Source organism: Saimiri boliviensis, chromosome X (genome assembly GCF_048565385.1).
Source record: "Saimiri boliviensis isolate mSaiBol1 chromosome X, mSaiBol1.pri, whole genome shotgun sequence".
NCBI lineage: Eukaryota > Metazoa > Chordata > Mammalia > Primates > Cebidae > Saimiri > Saimiri boliviensis.
In genome coordinates, this window is record NC_133470.1 from 103,726,397 (window position 1) to 103,745,602 (window position 19,206).

The 19,206-nt window shown below is 40.0% G+C and overlaps 1 protein-coding gene across 1 annotated transcript in view; it reads left to right on the forward strand.

Annotated features, from left to right (window-relative positions):
* GPC4 (glypican 4) overlaps nucleotides 1-19,206 on the forward strand; it is a 129,943-nt gene that overhangs the window by 95,334 nt on the left and 15,403 nt on the right. The window contains exon 3 of the mRNA XM_039464107.2: nucleotides 3,443-3,834. Coding sequence (XP_039320041.1) covers nucleotides 3,443-3,834 — 392 coding nt within the window. The remainder of the gene's footprint in view (nucleotides 1-3,442; nucleotides 3,835-19,206) is intronic.

Below are 19,206 nucleotides of genomic sequence, written 5' to 3' on the forward strand. Positions count from 1 at the left end.
AATTTGTCTTACCAGAAATTTTCATTATGGTCTGATTGGGCAGGAAGAAGGTTAAGATGCATGGTAAAACAACATGTACTTTGATTTGAGCCCATAATAGCCACTCAGTACATACTTGTCAAATTGCATAGCCGTTTGGAGAAATTACATTGTGATGTTTTAACTCGTTCTATCAGTTTTACAGAATTTCTCAAGCATTTATTAACCACATGCTCACTCAAATGGTCTTTATATTTGCAACTTATATAGTCACATTAAAGAGTCTTTTAAAATGTGAAGGGAAGAAAATTAATTTTCTGAATGATGCAATGAATTAGGATTAAGGATGCATATAGCACCAAGCTAGGCTCTGAAAGTATAAACTAACATACACACACACACACTCACTCACTCACTCACTCACTCACTCTCCTAGACATAATGTGAGTCCTGGAAGCCAAAGTATGGTTCATGGTGGGTGTTGGACAGGGGCATGTCAGTTTCCAATCAGTGTTCTCTTCATTAGGCCAGGGGCATGTCAGTTTCAGATCAGTGTCCTCTTCATTAGGCCATTTCTCTTGTACTCCGAAGTAGCTATGTTATATATGGCTACATCAACCCATAAACTCTTAACCTGAATGAGGAACTCTAAGATAGATAATGTTTTATTTTTTCCATAAAATGTTTAGTGATTTAGTGTTTGACTTTCAGCACTTTGTCAAAAGGCTAAAACTTGACATTCATTAGAAGTTTTAAATTAAAACTAAGCTAGAAATACCACACTGTATGCTACCCCACCCCTAAAAACCAACATGACTCTAGGTGACATTCATTAAAAATGCAAGTGAGTTTTGAGAGTTACCTGCTAAATAAGTATGAAAGCACAAGTCAAATAATTCTGAATGTCTAGTTTCTTCTGATGCATGCCAATTTTATGAGCAATATAATAAAAATTCAGTATAAGGAAGGACCTGTGGTTACTGTTGGAATCCACTCTTTTTAGTCATGAAATATTAATAGCACTGCATTGACACAAGGCTTGCATATTGTTCCCAATGATGACGAGGCTTTATTTTTCCAATATGTGATAGCTATGTGTGCAACACACTGGTCATGTAATAACGCAACCCACATGTGCCTTCTTTTATGTCTTCCATGAGCAATCACCACTGGGCAAGGATGCTAGCAAAATTCAAGCATGGTGTGGAACATGGACCAGATGGCATTTAAGCTCCCTTTTCAATTTTGAACTCTAGAAAAGTGCTACATACATTTAATCATCTATGTTAACACTTAGTTGAAAGAGTTTTACACAATAAAATTTTTCCCCAAGGCAGTAAGAAAGTCATTCCTAGGAATGTAACAAATTTATTAAAAAACACAATTCATTGAAAAGACATTTTCTCTTAATTAAAACATTAATGCTTACCCTGACTGCTTCACACACAACACAGCCCCTGAGTTGTTGGTGATTGCAACTGACAGGTGAAATGGGAGACGTTTCAGTGGCTATAGCAGTTGTTCTCAAACTTTAGGATATATCAGAATCACAGATGGTTGAAAATGTTGGCCTATCTACCAAGCCATTTGGCATGTGAGCAAGCCAGTTGCTTATCTGGTACTGAGAGTTCCCTTAGTAGAAATGGAATGAAGACCAGCAAAAGGGACCCTCCAGGGTTTCTGATTCTGTAAGACTGGGGTGGGGTTGCGAATTTGCATTTATAGCAAGTGCTCAGGTGATGCTGATGCTGCTGGTCCCAGGCCCACACTTTGAGAACCACTCAGGGGATTTTGCAGAGAATAAAAGGTCATCCCAGGTAGCTAATTGGTGTGCTTCTTATATTGTTCCCCTAACTCTTTGTGCGCTTTCTGCCCTCTCACTCTCAGAGAGAGAACTTTGGTAAAAATGGCAGGCTGCACACTTAGAATGGGGATGAGTTGACCTGCCTATTTGTTTACTATGCAGAGGGAGTCAATTTCCCTTTCTTTCTCTGAAGAAAGCCTAGTAAATAAAAGGCAAGCAATAGTAGGGGAAAAATAGATAAAAAGAAAAGGAGAGAAGCAAAGAAAAAATAAAAAACCACAAACCATATGTACAATATTTGAAAAGCTGGAACTAGAGGGAACTGTGGACTTCAGCCTCAGGCCTCAAAGCAACAACTAAATGATGAGTTAGGGACTGAGAGGCATAGGTATAGAATCTCCTTGCATGTCAGGAAAGTCTCACACTTATATCTCCCTGCCAAAGACTTCAGCTTCCTCAGTCCAAGTTTTGAAAAGCTATTTGGAATTGCTGGCCAGTCTCGGAAATGCCTACCCAATGTGAGAAGAGAACGGTTTTGTAGGACTTGCATTTTCTTAAGCTCGCCAATATTCTGGCTTTGAAGTAGGTGTCATATTTTCTTTTCTGCTCCATATTTACTCAGAGGCAGTTTCTTATTTGATGTGGTCCTTATATTTTGCTTTGGTATTTGTTATATTTCCTGCTTATAAACTTGATATCACGAGGTGTTTATTTTTATAACAGGCAAGAGATTCTTTAAGAATGATTAATGTTATAGATACACTGTTGGCTTGTTTTTTCATTGAAGTTCCTGAGGAAAGCTTCAGATGTGAACTAGTTTGCCATTTGTAGTTGAGAGATTAAAATCTCTAATACTTAGGCTGTGGCTATATGGTAGTCAAAAAGTTGATCTGAAATACACTATATTTATGATTAAGTCCGTTATGCATTCTTCTCTCTCTCGTGTGCGCGCACACACACAAGGAACATTGAAAATAGTCACATGATGTTATTGTATGAATCCTTTAGAAACCCAGATCACTGGATACTCCCAATTTGTGCTACTGTCAAAGAGAAACACCCAGGAACTTATATTCAGAAAACTCACCTGCTTGCTTGTAGGGGAGTTTGAGTATGTTTCTTGGCCTCAAGCATTTTCCAGGCAGCTATAGTGCATGATTGTATAGATAAGTAAAAAGAAGAAATGAAAAAGAAATTTATGCCCAAGTAAAATAACAACTTTTGAAAACACATGTCCTGGTCTTAGGTTACAATTAGGAGGCATGATTAACTTTGGCTTATATTCTGAAGTAAAAAATTCTAGGAAATCTCATGTTTTAGACTTAACGTGCCCACTTTTTCCCCCAATTTTTCTTTATCCACCTATGACAGTGAGAGAGAGAGAGAGAGAGAGAGAGAGAATGAGAATGAGAGAATGAGTGTTGTACTGACTCCTGAGAAGTTGTTGGTTTACATTTTCATTTATTTTCCTCTCTCAGACATCTATGTAAGTGACTTTGTGACATAGTTTTCCTTTCATTGACAAATGTTTCGTTCATACAAACATGTTTTCTAGTTTAGTTGTGTGGTTTTTTTTTTCAGTTTACAAATTTACTAGAAAAGCAGTTATTTAAATACTGAAAACTTTTCTTTTTCCTTTTTTTTTGGTTTTGTTTTTAGAATTCTTCAAAGAACTACTTGAAAATGCAGAGAAATCCCTGAATGATATGTTTGTGAAGACATATGGCCATTTATACATGCAAAATTCTGAGCTATTTAAAGATCTCTTCGTAGAGTTGAAGCGTTACTACGTGGTGGGAAATGTGAACCTGGAAGAAATGTTGAATGACTTCTGGGCTCGCCTCCTGGAGCGGATGTTCCGCCTGGTGAACTCCCAGTACCACTTTACAGATGAGTATCTAGAATGTGTGAGCAAGTATACGGAGCAGCTGAAGCCCTTTGGAGATGTCCCTCGCAAATTAAAGCTTCAGGTTACTCGTGCCTTTGTAGCAGCCCGTACTTTTGCTCAAGGCTTAGCGGTTGCTGGAGATGTTGTGAGCAAGGTCTCCGTGGTAAGCACTCTTGTCTTCTCTGTTTTTTTGTTTTGTTTTGTTTTGTTTCATGTTAAAAGAACGTTTGGGAAAGGTAGAAAAATAAATCACCAGAATTCTGTCGGCTCAATAGCAGCCTTTTCTTCCTCTCTTACCTCTTCTCTCCTACACTTTGTCCTTATACATGTACATTTTAGAGTTACTAAGCAATGCTGAGATCAGACTCTTCACCTATCATTATTATTGTGGTTTCTTTTCTAGCTATTCTTAGAAGGGGAAATATCTGTTTACTCAGGAATCTTCATTTTAAAAGTGGGTTAATGCTGCCGTACCCATTTTAGCTCTTATTCTACTTCCTTTCTACAGAAAGAAATATACACACACAGGCTCCACATTTGGTTGTTTTGTGTGACTATGAGCCTGCTAGTTATAGTCTAGAAAAACATTTAATCACCATGAACATGTGTTTCCTTGTTAGGAGGTGTACTCAGCTCTTTGGAAGATAGGTTTCTATGGCAATTAGTGTGTACCATACTGCTGTTGGCTCATGATTTGTAGGATTACTAATACAGAAAGTGAAATTGTAATATTTGACCAGGAACTGATGAAATGAATGTTTCCTCATTGGTAAATTCAATGAATTGGTTTAGATAGACTCTATTCTTTTATTTTCTTGTTCTTCTTCTTCTTCTTTTTTTTTTTTTTTTTTTTTTTTTTTTTTTTTTTGAGACAATGTCTTGCTCTAGTGCCCAGGCCAGAGTGCAGTGGCAGGATCTAAGCTCACTGCAACCTCCACCTCTGGGGCTCAAGCGATTCTCCTTCCTCAGCCTCCCTAGTAGCTGGCTAAGTTTTTGTATTTGTAGTAGAGATGGGGTTTTACCATGTTGGCCAGACTGGTCTCGAACTCCTGTCCTCAAGTGATCCATCTGCCTTGGCCTTTCAGAGTGCTAGGATTACAGGCAAGAGCCACCGTGCCCAGCTGATAGACTCTGTTCTTGAGCAGGATCTTGCTCTAAGGGCCTCCATGAGCAGAAGCAACAGAGAAGGAAGTCTTTTGTGGGTGAGACCATGCAACCGTGCCTTTACCTCCCAGTTCCACCAGAGAATCTTTGCTTTCTTTGACTTCACACAGTAGGGATCTGAGCAAGACTTCAAGGGGAAAGGGGTTCCCACTGCTCCTTCACTGCCACTCCCCTGCCACAAATGAAATCTGAAAACTTCTCTAAGACCTTACCACCTCTGCCTTTCCAAAAGTCAGTGCCAGGGAAGAAAGAGAAATATACTGGGGCAAAGTGATCTTTTCAAGGCTAATAGTGCTGTCAACTTCAGGCCCACAAAGGGAAAGCCAAATTGTAGGCCGGTGCTAAAAAGCCTGGATGCACAGCGACAGCAGATTCTGCTGAGGCGATTTGGTTGTTTTGAGGACTGGAAGAATGGACAGCATAAAAACTGGACAACACTACAGACATGAAAATAGCCACCTGATTGCCTCTCAGAGTTCATCTACAGTAGGGTGACCATATAATTTATTTATTATTTATTTATTTTTTTTTTTTTTGAGACGGAGTTTCGCCCTTGTTACCCAGGCTGGAGTGCAATGGCGCGATCTCGGCTCACCGCAACCTCCGCCTCCTGGGTTCAGGCAATTCTCCTGCCTCAGCCTCCTGAGTAGCTGGGATTACAGGCACGTGCCACCATGCCCAGCTAATTTTTTGCACTTTTAGTAGAGACGGGGTTTCACCATGTTGACCAGGATGGTCTCGATCTCTCGACCTCATGATCCACCCGCCTCGGCCTCCCAAAGTGCTGGGATTACAGGCTTGAGCCACCGCGCCCGGCAACCATATAATTTATTGTCCAAACAGGACACTTATTGTCTAAACCAAGAGGTGCCTATTAATAAATTAGTCACAGACAACAGGTGTCACTAATTGTTTTTTGAGATGCAGTCTCATTCTGTCACCCAGGTTTGAGTGCAGTCGTGAGATCTTGGCTCACTGCAACCTCCACCTCCCAGGCTCAGACGATTCTCCTGCCTCAGCCTCCCTAGTAGTTAGGATTACAGACGTATGACCACCACGCCCAGCTAATTTTTGTATTTTCAGTAGAGACAGGGTTTTACCATGTTGGCCAGGTTGGTGTTGAACTCCTGACTTCAGGTGATCTGTATGCCTCAGCCTCCCAAAATGCTGAGATTATAGGCATGAGCCACTGCGCCAGCCAGGTGTCACTAATTGTTAATAAGTAACCGTGACTGTCGTGGAGTGGCCAGGATACATGGGTGACTCTGGTTACAGAGAAAACGTATGTTCACCAGAGTGAAGATAAAGATTCTAAAGAATGGTTTATTATGAAAAATAGGTGCTCATAGGATTTTTCATGTTAGAATTGGGTGATAATAAGGATTAGTTCACTGATTGCATACATTATGTTGGTTGTTCTCTCTCTCATCTCCAGGCCATAAACTGTCAGGAAACAATTTTTTCTAGTATGTTTCTATTCACTCCTTATTTGATATTTTCATCATAAATTGCAAGTATTTGTTGGGGCATATGAGGGTGGAGTTGAGGGTAGGTGGGGAGATGATTGTTATAATTAAGGAAATAATATCTGATTCTTGAACCTCTGCCAACCCCAGCAACCATTGTTAATCTTGGACATACTTATATCAGAGTCCCTAAAATAGTGCACAGTGAATCCAGATCAAAGATGTTTGCATTGTGGTACACCCAGCACATTTGCCCTCCTTCACCAATTCCTCATGTGCATCCTCCACTGAAAGGGCAGAAGGACACTGCCATGTGATTTGAACATCTGTGCCTGCATGTGCACGTGTGTGTGTTTGTGTCTGTGTGTACTCGTGCCAAAAAGAGGGGCAGAGAGTCAAGAGCTCTTTGCTAGTGTTTGAAAAGTGCTTTCTTTATGTTAACCCTCTCCCCTTTGAGTTTAGTACTGACTTGGAGAAAAAGGGCCAGACACTGACTCAAGCCTGCCTTGGTGTTAGCCTCACTTTGCAAGGTTGGAGAACTGAGATTCTGAGATTCTGGAACCTGTAAACATGGATGGGAAGGGTAGCCAAACCAAAATGTTTAGAGGCAATTGATTGCAGTTAGAGGATTGAAGGCTAGAAAAGGCTTGCCTTTGTTTCACGTCTCCCCACCTCCCAGGTAAGGGGAAGTACGCAATTGGGCCTTCCCTGTGTTGCATTCTTCTGGACATTGTTCTCAGAATTAACTGTGGGAAACCAAGAAGCTTGACTTTGATATGTAAGATTCAGACACCATTACTTATGCAATAAAGATACGTGACCCAATGTGAAATAGTCACAATCACTTTTTCTTTATCCTTTCTTCTTAAAAAGAGGCAGGATCTCGCTCTTTCACCCAGGCTGGAGCACAGTGGCATGATCATAGCTCACTGCAGCCTCGATCTCCTGGCCTCCGGCAATCGTGCTGCCTCAGCCTCCCGAGTAGCTGGAACCACAGGCATGTGCCATCACGTAACTTTTGTTATTTTTTTGTGTTTTATTTTTTGTAGAGACAGAGTCATGTACTATGTTGCTCAGGCTGATCTTGAACTCCTGGCCTCAAGTGATCCTCCGACCTCAGCTTCCCAAAACACTGAGATTACAGGCATAATAACTTTCTGATGTTGCTTTTGGTATGAATTTGTCTTAATGGAAAGAAAAAGATTTCCTGTCCACCTTAGTATTGTTAAATTCTTTGAGAAAGTTACTTTATTTATTTATTTATTTAGAGACAAAGTTTCACTTTTGTTGCCCAGCCTGGAATGCAATGGCGCAATCTCGGCTCTCCACAACCTCTGTCTCTTGGATTCAAGCAATTCTCCTGCCTCAGCCTCCCAAGTAGCTGGGATTATAGGCATGTGCCACTGCACCCAGCTATTTTGTATTTTTAATAGAGATGGGGTTTCTCCAGGTTGGTCAGGCTGGTCTCGACTCCTCACCTCAGGTGAGCCACTGTGGCCGGCCTTGAGAAATTTACTTTCTAAGTATAACCCTACCGATTTTTTTTTTTTTTTTTAAGGCTTGATCTCTGTTCTATAGTCATTGTATTCTCATGTCAGCCTAAGAGATACTTGTGTAGTTTTATGGGTATACAGTGAATAGGAGCAATATGGCTGAGTTTACATAGAGTAAAACATAAGTCAATTGTTTAGTTGAAAATAAAGTTTTGTGGCCACTTTAAGTATTGTGGTCACAGTTGGGAATATCTAAAAAAGATAATGTTTTTGCTTCACCACCGAGCTTCTAAACTTAAGGACTGACATGAAATCAAACCCTTTAAGTTATATTATCTAAATGAATAAGGACCATAGGCACCAAATCAGTTTATAAAGGTGCTGAATCAAGAATTCTATAAATATCAACCATCTGTTGAATGCATCTATATACAAGCACACAAGGCATACTTGCATACCTGAGAAAATATTTAATACATTAATTTTTGTAATATGACAACCAGTTAAAAAACTTGAGATACAGTGGTATAGGAAAGACAGTAAAGGATTTGGCTATCAAAAACATTTCAAAATGAACATGTTGAAAAATTCGTTTGATTAATTTATAAATGAGATTCTCTACCAGTATGGATACCCAAATAAGGATATATATAAATGGGTTCTCATCCCTACTAACTCCTGCCCGAGAAGCATAGTTTGCAGGTGAATCTAGAACAACCCAAGAAATGAATGTTTCTTCTTTTGGTGCCTAATAAAACTAATTGCTTTGGGCCTGAAAATAGACCTTTCAAAGTAAGGGATGTGTTCCCTAATTGAAAAGAGCCACCTTATCACCCACTTCGTCTACAAAGAGATTTTTTTTTCCTTTTCTTTTATTTTTTCTTTTCTCTTTTCTTCTTTTCTTTTCCTTTCTTTCTTTCTTTTCTTTTCTTTCTTCTTCTTTTTTTTTTTTTTTTTTTTTTTTTTTTGACACAGAGTCTTGCTCGGTCACCCAGGCTGGAGTGCAGTGGCACAATCACAGCTCACTGCAGCTTTGACCTCTGGGACTCAAGCAGTCCTCTTGCCTCAGCCTCCCAAGTAGCTAGGACTACAGGCACGTGCCACCACACCCAGCTAATTTTTCTCTTTCTCTCTCTCTCTTTTTTTTTTTTTTTTTTTTTTTTTTTTTTTTTTAAGAGATGGGGGTTTCACTATGTTGCCCAGGCTGGTCTTGAATTCCTGGCCTCTAGTGATCCTCCCATGCCAGCCTCCCAGCGTGCTGGGATTACAGGCATAAGCCACTGCGCCTGGCCTACAAAGAGGTCTTTGAAGTGAAATATGAAAAGCATCATGGTCTTGTTTGCATACATAGAGATGGTCCCACTTTCTCTTTATGAGTGGATGCCCTGCTTTTCCAGTTTACTTTTGCAGCAAAAGGGTTGCAGTTAAAATGTTGAGCAATGATGTGATTATCACTGAGCCTTTGCAAGGCCATTAGCCACCAGCAAGCTTAAGTTACTTCAAGAGAAAGGCACTTCATAGTTGAAGTACACTTGCCTTGCTTTTGGTTTCTCTGGGCCCAAATCGCCAGTGATTTTAGCTCACTCCATTGAGCTTTACAATTCAAACTTCCCCAAAGCCCCCTTAATTAGTAACAGAAGGTTTAAGAATACCCTTGTACTACACATCTTTGTATTACTTATTCCATCTTTATTTATCATGCTTCATGATACATTTCTTATTTACCTGCTTGTAGCAGCAGTTTTGCCTGGAAGGATGAAGTCTGTTGTGGTCTTTCAGAAATGCACAAGTGGTTACATGCACTATGAAAATTAATAGTTCCTATGCCAAAGAGAGCTGCGTTCTCATGGTTTCAATTAACACTGACATAATGGGACTATGTCTATACCCCACTCCAAACTACAGAAGCTATAATTAGAAATCAGTGCCTCACCATAGGGATGTCTAAATGACTGTCCTGCCTTGAAAACAATTCTCATTGCTCCCTCTTTATTTCTATTTGCCTTTGTTTCGCATCTCCCCGCCTCCCAGGTTGAAAGGAAGTACGCAGTTGTGCCTTTCCTGTGTTACATTCTTCTGGACATTGTTCTCAGAATTACCTGTGGGAAACTGAGGAGCCTACAAGAGTACTAAACAAACTATTTTACTACTTCCCAAAATCATTATAAATACAAATTTAAAAAACAGTCAATACAAAAAGCTTTTAAGAAGCAAAGTGGAGACATGTATGCAACTCTTAATGTTCTTTTTTACTTACAATCTTAAAATCTAGAATTGCAGAGAGGAAGATAGGACTCAAGCCATTGTGAGTGGGGAACGGGTGAAGATGGTAGGAGTACAGGAGATGTCAAATTGAATAGATTGAGTTTACATACTCATAAAACAAAATAGAGCCCTTTTCAAGATGTTGACTTACTAGTGTTAACTGAGTCTAATCATTTAAAACAAAGACAAGACACACTTTCAAGTATTTATGAAGCTTCAGTTTTATCTACAACATTTCCAGAAATATACCCAAATTAATATTTTGTTATGCTTTTCAGATTTTATTATTAGAGGAATCACTAGGAGCTTCTCATCCTCTTTTCTTTGTGTATATGCATTGAATTCAAAACTGGCTAGGAAATTGTTTAAAAACTGCTCACGGCTGGGTGCGGTGGCTCAAGCCTGTAATCCCAGCACTTTGGGAGACCAAGGCGGGTGGATCATGAGGTCAAGAGATCGAAACCATACTGGCCAACATGGTGAAACCCCGTCTCTACTAAAAATACAAATTAGCTGGGCATGGTGGCGTGCGCTTGTAGTCCCAGTTACTCGGGAGGCTGAGGCAGGAGAATTGCTTGAACCCAGGAGGCGGAGGTTGCAGTGAGCCGAGATTGTGCCACTGCACTCCAGCCTGGAGCCTGGCAACAAAGTAAGACTCTGTCTCAAAAAAACAAACAAAAAAAACCCATCACATCCCAAGGCAAGTATGGGTTCTCTATCACTCTTACCATAATTTTGGGAAATAGTTATGTTATTTCTATTGGGTGCTTCTGTTACCAAGCAACAGATAAAATCTAGACCTTTTCTGCTTGTTTGATACTATTGGCTGTGGAAAAAAAAAAAGGTGCAATAAATGTATGTTAGGAGGGGAAATAAACTAAAATGAAATGTATTTCTAGCTTCAGTGCAGTGTGTTGACTGCCATCACTGTGTAATGTGGCTTAAGGCTCATTTTAAATTAACGAAATGAAATCCAGGCTGTGTGAAGAGTTCTGTTCCAGCATTTTTATTTTCAGGCTGCTTGTAGTATTTTTTAATGTGGTGTTTGGAAAATGCAGGTCATTTGGTAGAAAGTCTCAATGTATATGAAAAGAGTCTTTGCAGAAAAGAGGACTTTTCTGCAAAGGCTTCTTATAGCCGGTATGGCATGCAGATGTCCTGATAAATGTATATATCCTGAGGAAGGCAGGAATGAGTATTTTTTAAATAGTTTTAATAAGTTTAGGAGGAAATCAGGAGTCTTCTACCTACATACATACTGACTTTTATCATAAAACATAGATTGGCTCCTAAAATCTTATCTTTTAAGGTACCTCCTAGTTACCTTATCATTAAGAAAGACCTTGGTCAGTCTTAAAGGATTTTATAAGGCTTGGAAATTGAGTATCAATATATTGTCATTATGGGTCAATAACTCAGACTGATTTTTTTTTTTTATTGTACTTTACGTTGTGGGGCACATGTGCAGATCATGCAGGATTGTTGCATAGGTACATACATGGCAATGTGGTTTGCTGCCTACATCCCCCTGTCACCTGTATCTGGCATTTCTCCCCATGTTATCCCTCCCCAACTTCCTCACCCACTTCTGTCCTTCCTATAGCCCCCCCAATAGACCCCAGTGTGTGATACTCCCATACCTGTGTCCATGTGTTCTCATTGTTCAACACCCACCTATGAGTGAGAATATGCGGTGTTTGATTTTCTGTTCTTGTGTCAGTTTGCTGAGAATGATGGTTTCCAGATTCATCCATGTCCCTACAAAGGACATGAATTCATTGTTTTTTTTTTTTTTTTTTTTTTATGGCTGCATAGTATTCCATGGCGTATATGTGCCATATTTACCTTGTCCAGTCTATCATTGATGGGCATTTGAGTTGGTTCTGGGCTTTGCTATTGTAAACAGTGCCTCAGCGAACATACGTGTGCATGTGTCTTTATAATAGAATGATTTGTAATCCTTTGGGTATATACCCAGTAAAGGGATTGCTGGGTCAAATGGAATTTCTATTTCTAGGTCCCTGAAGAATCGACACACTATCTTCCATGATGGTTGAACTAATTTACGCTCCCACCAGCAGTGTAAAAGTGTTGCTATTTCTCTACATCCTCTCCAGCATCTGTTGTCTCCAGATTTTTTTCAATGATCACCATTCTAACTGACATGAGATGGTATTTCAATATTTGCATTTCTTTCATGACCAGTGATGATGAGCATTTTTTTCATATGTTTGTTGGCCTTATTTATGTCTTCTTTTGAAATGTGTCTTTTCGTATCCTTCATCCACTTTTGAATGGATTTTTTTTTTTCCTTGTAAATCTGTCTTCGTTCTTTGTAGATTCTGGATATTAGTCCTTTGTCAGATGGGTAGATTGCAAAATTTTTTTCCCATTCTCTTGGTTGCTGGTTCACTCTAATGATCATTTCTTTTGCTGTACAGAAGCTCTGGAGTTTAATTAGATCCCATATGTCTATTTTGGCTTTTGTTGCCAATGCTTTTGGTGTTTTAGTCATGAAGTCCTTGCCTATGCCTATGTCCTGAATGGTTTTTGCCTAGATTTTCTTCTGGGGTTTTTATGGTATTAGGATTTATGTTTAAGTCTTTAACCCGTCTGGAGTTAATTTTAGTTTAAGGTGTCAGGAGGGGGTTCAGTTTCTGCTTTCTGCACACTGCTAGCCAGTTTTCCCAACACCATTTATTAAACAGGGAATTCTTTGCCCATTGCTTGTTTTTGTCAGGTTTGTCGAAGATCAGATGATTGTAGATGTGTAGCATTGCCTCCAAGGCCTCTGTTCCATTCCATTGGTCTATATCTCTGTTTTGGTACCAGTACCATGCTGTTTTGATTACTGTAGCCTTGTAGTATAGTCTGAAGTCAGGTAGCGTGGTGCCTCCAGCTTTGTTCTTTTAACTTAGGATTGCCTTGGCTATGTGGGCTCTCTTTTGGTTCCATATGAAGTTTAAGGTGGGTTTTTCCAGTTCTGTGAAGAAGGTCATTGGTAGCTTGATGGGGATAGCATTGAATCTATAAATTACTTTGGGCAATATGGCCATTTTCACAATATTGATTCTTCCTAACCATTACTGTGGAATGTTTTTCCATCTGTTTGTGTCCTCTCTTATTTCCTTGAGCAGTGGTTTGTAGTTCTCCTTGAAAAGGTCCTTTACATCCTTTGTTAGTTGTATTCCTAGGTATTTTATTCTCTTTGTAGCAATTGTGAATGGGAATTTGCTCATGATTTGGCTCTCTGTTTGTCTGTTATTGGTGTATAGGAATGCTTGTGATTTCTGCACACTGATTTTGTATCCTGAGACTTTGCTGAAGTTGCTTACAGCTTAAGGAGATTTTGGGCTGAGACGATGGGGTCTTCTAAATATACAATCATGTCATCTGCAAATAGAGACAATTTGACTTCCTCCTTCCCTAATTGAATATCCTTTATTTCTTTTTCTTGCCTGATTGCTCTGGCTAGAACTTCAAATACTATATTGAATAGGAGTGGTGAGATAGGGCATCCTTGTCTAGTGCCAGGTTTCAAAGGGAATGCTTCCAGTTTTTGCCCATTCAGTATGATATTGGCTGTGGGTTTGTCATAAATAGCTTTTGTTATTTTGAGGTACGTTCCATCAATACCTATTTTATTGAGAGTTTTTAGCATAAAGCGCTGTTGAATTTTGTCAAAGGTCTTCTCTGCATCTATTGAGATAATCATGTAGTGTTTGTCTTTGGTTCTGTTTATGTGGTGGATTACGTTTATAGACTTGCGTATGTTGAACCAGCCTTGCATCCTACTTGATCGTGATGGATAAGCTTTTTGATGTGCTGTTGTAATCGGTTTCCCAGTATTTTACTGAAGATTTTTGCATCTGTGTTCATGATGGATATTTTCCTAAAACTTTCTTTTTTTGTTGAGTCTCTGCTGGGTTTTGGTATCAGAATGATGTCGGTCTCAAAATGATTTGGGAAGGATTCCCTCTTTTTTTTTTTTTTTTTTTTTTTTTTTTTTTTTTTTTTTTTTTATTGTTGGGAATAGTTTTAGAAGGAGTGGTACCAGCTTCTCTTTGTATGTCCGGTACAATTCGGCTGTGAACCCATCTGAACCTGGACTTTTTTTGTTTGGTAGGCTATTAATTGCTGCCTTAGCTTCAGCCCTTGTTATTGGTTTATTCAGGGTTTTAACTTCTTCCTGTTTTAGGCTTGGGAGGGTGCAAGTGTCCAGAAATTTATCCATTTCTTCCACGTTTACTGGTTTATGTGCATAGAGTTATTTGTAGTGATCTCTGATGGTCATTTGTATTTCTGTGGAATTGGTGGTGATATCCCTTTATCTTTTTTTTGAGACGGAGTTTTGCTCTTGTTACCCAGGCTGGAGTGCAATGGCGCGATCTCGGCTCACCGCAACCTCTGCCTCCTGGGTTCAGGCAATTCTCCTGCCTCAGCCTCCTGAGTATCTGGGATTACAGGCACGTGCCACCATGCCCAGCTAATTTTTTGTATTTTTAGTAGAGACGGGGTTTCACCATGTTGACCGGGATGGTCTCGATCTCTTGACCTCGTGATCCACCCGCCTCAGCCTCCCAAAGCGCTGGGATTACAGGCTCGAGCCACCACGCCCGGCCCCTTTATCGTTTTATATTGCATCTATTTGATTCTTCTCTCTTTTCTTTTTTATTAATCTGGCTAGCAGTCTGTCTATTTTGTTGATGTTTTCAAAAAAATCCAGCTCCTGGATTTATTGATTATTTTAAAGGGTTTCTTATGTCTCTATCTCCTTCAATTCTGCCCTGATCTTAGTTATTTCTTGTCTTCTACTAGCTTTTGAATTTTTTTGATCTTGCTCCTCTAGCCCTTTCAATTTTCATAATAGGGTGTCGATTTTAGATCCTTCCTTGCTTCTCATGTGGGCATTTATTGCTATAAATTTCCCAGACTCTAGACACTGCTTTAAATGTGTTCCAGAGATTCTGTATGTTATGTCTTCATTCTTGTTGGTTTTGAAGAACATCTTTATTTCTGCCTTCATTTCATTGTTTATCCAGTCAACATTCAGTTCAGTTTTCATGAAGTTGTGTGGTTCTGAGTGAGTTTCTTAAGTCTGAGTTCTAATTTGATTGCACTGTGGTCTGAGAGGCTGTACATTATGATTTTTGTTTTTTAGCATTTACTAAGGAGTAATTTACTTCAAATTGTGTGGCCAATTTTAGAGTAAGTGTGACATGGTGCTGAGAAGAATGAATATTCTGTGGATTTGGGGTGGAGAGTTCTGTTGATGTCTGTTAGGTATGCTTGGTCCAGATCTGAGGTCAAGTCCTGGATATCCTTGTTAATTTTTTATCTCGTTGATCTAATATTGACAGTGGAGTGTTAAAGTCTCCCACTATTATTGTGTGGGAGTCTTAAGTCTATTTATGGGACATTAAGAACTTGCTTTAGGAGCCGGGCGCGGTGGCTCAAGCCTGTAATCCCAGCACTTTGGGAGGCCGAGGCGGGTGGATCACGAGGTCGAGAGATCGAGACCATCCTGGTCAACATGGTGAAACCCCGTCTCTACTAAAGATACAAAAAATTAGCTGGGCATGGTGGCACGTGCCTGTAATCCCAGCTACTCAGGAGGCTGAGGCAGGAGAATTGCTTGAACCCAGGAGGCGGAGGTTGCGGTGAGCCGAGATCACGCCATTGCACTCCAGCCTGGGTAACAAGAGCGAAACTCCGTCTCAAAAAAAAAAAAAAAAAAAAAAAAAAAGAACTTGCTTTAGGTATCTGGGTGCTCCTGTATTGGGTGAATATATATTTAGGATAGTTACTCTTCTTGTTGCATTAATTGATTGTTTCTGATTGATTGTTTACCATTATGTAATGCTCTTCTTTGTCTCTTTTGATCTTTGTTGGGTTTTAAAGTCTATTTTATCAGAGACTAGGATTGCAACTCCTGATTTTTTTTGCTCTCCATTGGCTTGATAAATCTTCATCCCTTTATTTTGAGCCTATGTGTGTCCTTGCATGTGAAATGGGTTTCCTGAATACAGCACCCCAATGGGTCTTGACTTTTTATCCAATTCGCCAGTCTGTGTCTTTAGATTGGGGCATTTAGCCCATTTACATTTAAGGTTAATATTGTTATGTGTGAATTTGATCCTGCCATTTTGATGCTAGCTGGATGTTTTGCCCTTTAGTTGTTGCGTTTTCTTCATTGTATCAGTGGTCTTTACCATTTGGTACGTTTTTGGAGTGGATGGTACTGGTTGTTCCTTTCCATGTTTAGTGCTTCTTTCAGGAGCTCTCATAAGGCAGGCCTGGTGGTGACAAAATCTTCAGCAATTGCTTTTCCATAAAGGATTTTATTTCTCCTTCATTTATGAAGCTTAGTTTGGCTGAATATGAAATTCTAGGTTGAAAGTTCTTTTCTTTAAGGATGTTGAATATTGACCCCCACTCTCTTCTGGCTTGTAAGGTTTCTCCTGAGAGATCTGCTGTGAGTCTAATGGGCTTCCCTTTGTGGATAACCTGACCTTTCTCTCTGGCTGCCCTTAGAATTTTTTCCTTCATTTCAACCCGGGTGAATCTGATCATGTGCCTTGGGATTGCTCTTCTTGAGGAATATCTTTGTGGTGGTCTTTGTATTTCCTGGACTTGAATGGTGGCCTGCCTTGCTAGGTTGAGGAAGTTCTCCTGGATAATAACCTGAAGAGTGTTTTCCAGATTGGATTCATTCTGTCCATCACATCCTGGTATACCTATCAAATGTAGATTAGGTCTTTTCACATAGTTCCATATTTCTTGGAGGCTTTGTTCATTTCTTTTCGTTCTTTTTTCTCTGATCTTGCCTTCTTGTTTTATTTCACTTAGTTTATCTTCAATCTCTGATATCCTTTCTTCAGTTTGGTTGATTTGGGTATTGAAACTTGTGTGTGCTTTGTGAAGTTCTCTTGCTGTGTTTTTCATATCCATCAAGTCATTTGTATTCTTCTCTAAGCTGTTTATTCTAGTTAGCATTTCATCTAACCTTTTTTCAAGGTTCTTAGTTTCTTCACATTGGGTTAGAACATGTTCTTTTAGCTCAGAGAAGTTTGTTATTACCCATCTTCTGAAGCCTATTTCTGTGAATTCATCAGACTCATTCACCATCCAGTTTTGTTCTCTTGCTGGTGAGGAGTTGTGATCCCTTTGAGGAGGAGAGGCGTTTGGTTTTTTGGTGTTCTCATCCTTTTGCGCTGGTTTCTTCCCATTTTTATGAATTTATCTACCTGTGGTCTTTGTAGTTGGTGACTTTTGGATGGGGTCTCTGAGTGGACGTCCTTTCTGATGTTGAAGCTATTTCTTTCTGTTTCTTAGTTGCCCTTCTAACAGCCAGGCCCCTCTACTGCAGGACTGCTGGAGGTCCACTCCAGACCCTCCTTCCTTGGGGATCACCCACGGGGGCTGCAGAACAGTAAGGGTGGCTGCCTATTTATTCTTCCGTTATCTTCATCCCAGAAGGGTACCCACCAGATGTCAGCCTAAGCTCTCCTTTAGGAGGTGCCCCTTCAGATATACAGGGTCAGGAGCTGCTTGAGGAAAGAGGCTGTCCCTTATAGGGGCTCAAGTGTTGTACTGGGAGCTCTGTTGTTCCATTCAGAGCTGCTGGGTAGGTACGTTTAAGTCTGCCGCAGCACAATCCGTAACTGCCTCTTTTCCCAGGTGCTCTGTCCTGGGAAGGTGGGGCTTTATTTATAAGTTCCTGACATGCTGCTGCCTTTTTTCAGAGATGCTCTGCCCAGCAAGGAGGTAGCCTAGTCACCGTCTGCCAGCAGAGACATCACTGAGCTGCCATGGGCTCTGCCCAGCTGCTGTGTACACTTCCTTGTGGTTTTGTTGACAGAGGTACAGTTAGAACTGCCTTGGTAATGGAGGTCTGCCTCGGTAATGGCGGACTGTCTTGGTAATGGCAGACGCCCTTCCCCCTACCAAGCTGGACTATCCTGAATCCATCTGTGCTTGCTGCAAAACATTTCAAATTGCTAGTCTTTGTGGGGGTGGGACCCACTGAGCCAGATCACCTGGCTCCATGTTTCAGCCAGATCACCTGGCTCCCTGTTTCAGCCACCTCTTTTTCAGGTGAATGGGTGGCTCTGTACCCCAGTCTTTCCAGCCACCAGTTGAAACAGCCACCCAGATTTGTTTGAGTTTTTGTGTGGAATTCTGTGGCGCCGGCTGAAACAGCCGTGCTGGAAACTTGAGGCACTTTTCAACCCGGGAATCTCCTGGTCTGTGGGCAGTAAAAACTCATTTGGAAATGTGGTGATCACTCACTCTCTGTGTTGTTCTCGCTGGGAACTGCACTCCAGAGCTGTTCCTATTTGGCCATCCTCTGATTTTGACATTTGAGTTAATATAGAAGTACTCGGTCCAGATGATGTTCCCTTTCTGTCATACCACCCCACAAAAAAGTAAATAAATCAAACCTCATTCTTATGTAAATAGTGTCAAATCTCTTTTATACAAATTATGTCCTATTTTATATAGGAATTGATCATCTCTGCTACATTTGATATGGTTCTTCCAAAATGTTAAAACTTTGACGAAATATGTAATTGCTTTCTGGCTGGTTTTGTTCAAGTGACTTTTTTTCTCTCCACGTCCAGCAGTGTTTTCTTGAGACTTTGAATTCGTTGTGAGCACGGTTGATGAATAATATATATATATATATATATATATATATATATATATATATATATATATCTTTATTCTCACCCATGGCACCTTGAATAGTTGTAAAGACATACCACTGGCTCAGTAAGTCATTATTGTTTTACTAAACAATATGTCATCTGATCCAAGTATCCAAATAGTTGCATCCTAAATTACCCTCCAACATAAAAATTGATTTATTTGGTTAATAAATGTTGAAAACTGAAAATTGTCACTAGAAAACATCCAGCTCCATAGTGGAATGTATGTTGTACATGGAGATACTGTACTAAGCCTAGTAGCTCTGGCAAAAGGATTAGATTTATATGCTATCATCAAGGTTCTTATAGTCTGTTACTCAAAAGAAGCCATTTAGATATACATCATGGAAGTCAAGAACACCTCTTCTGAAGCCAGATTGCCTAGGTTCAAATCCTGGTTTGGCTGTTTACTGGAAGACCTTGTGTGAGTCCCTTA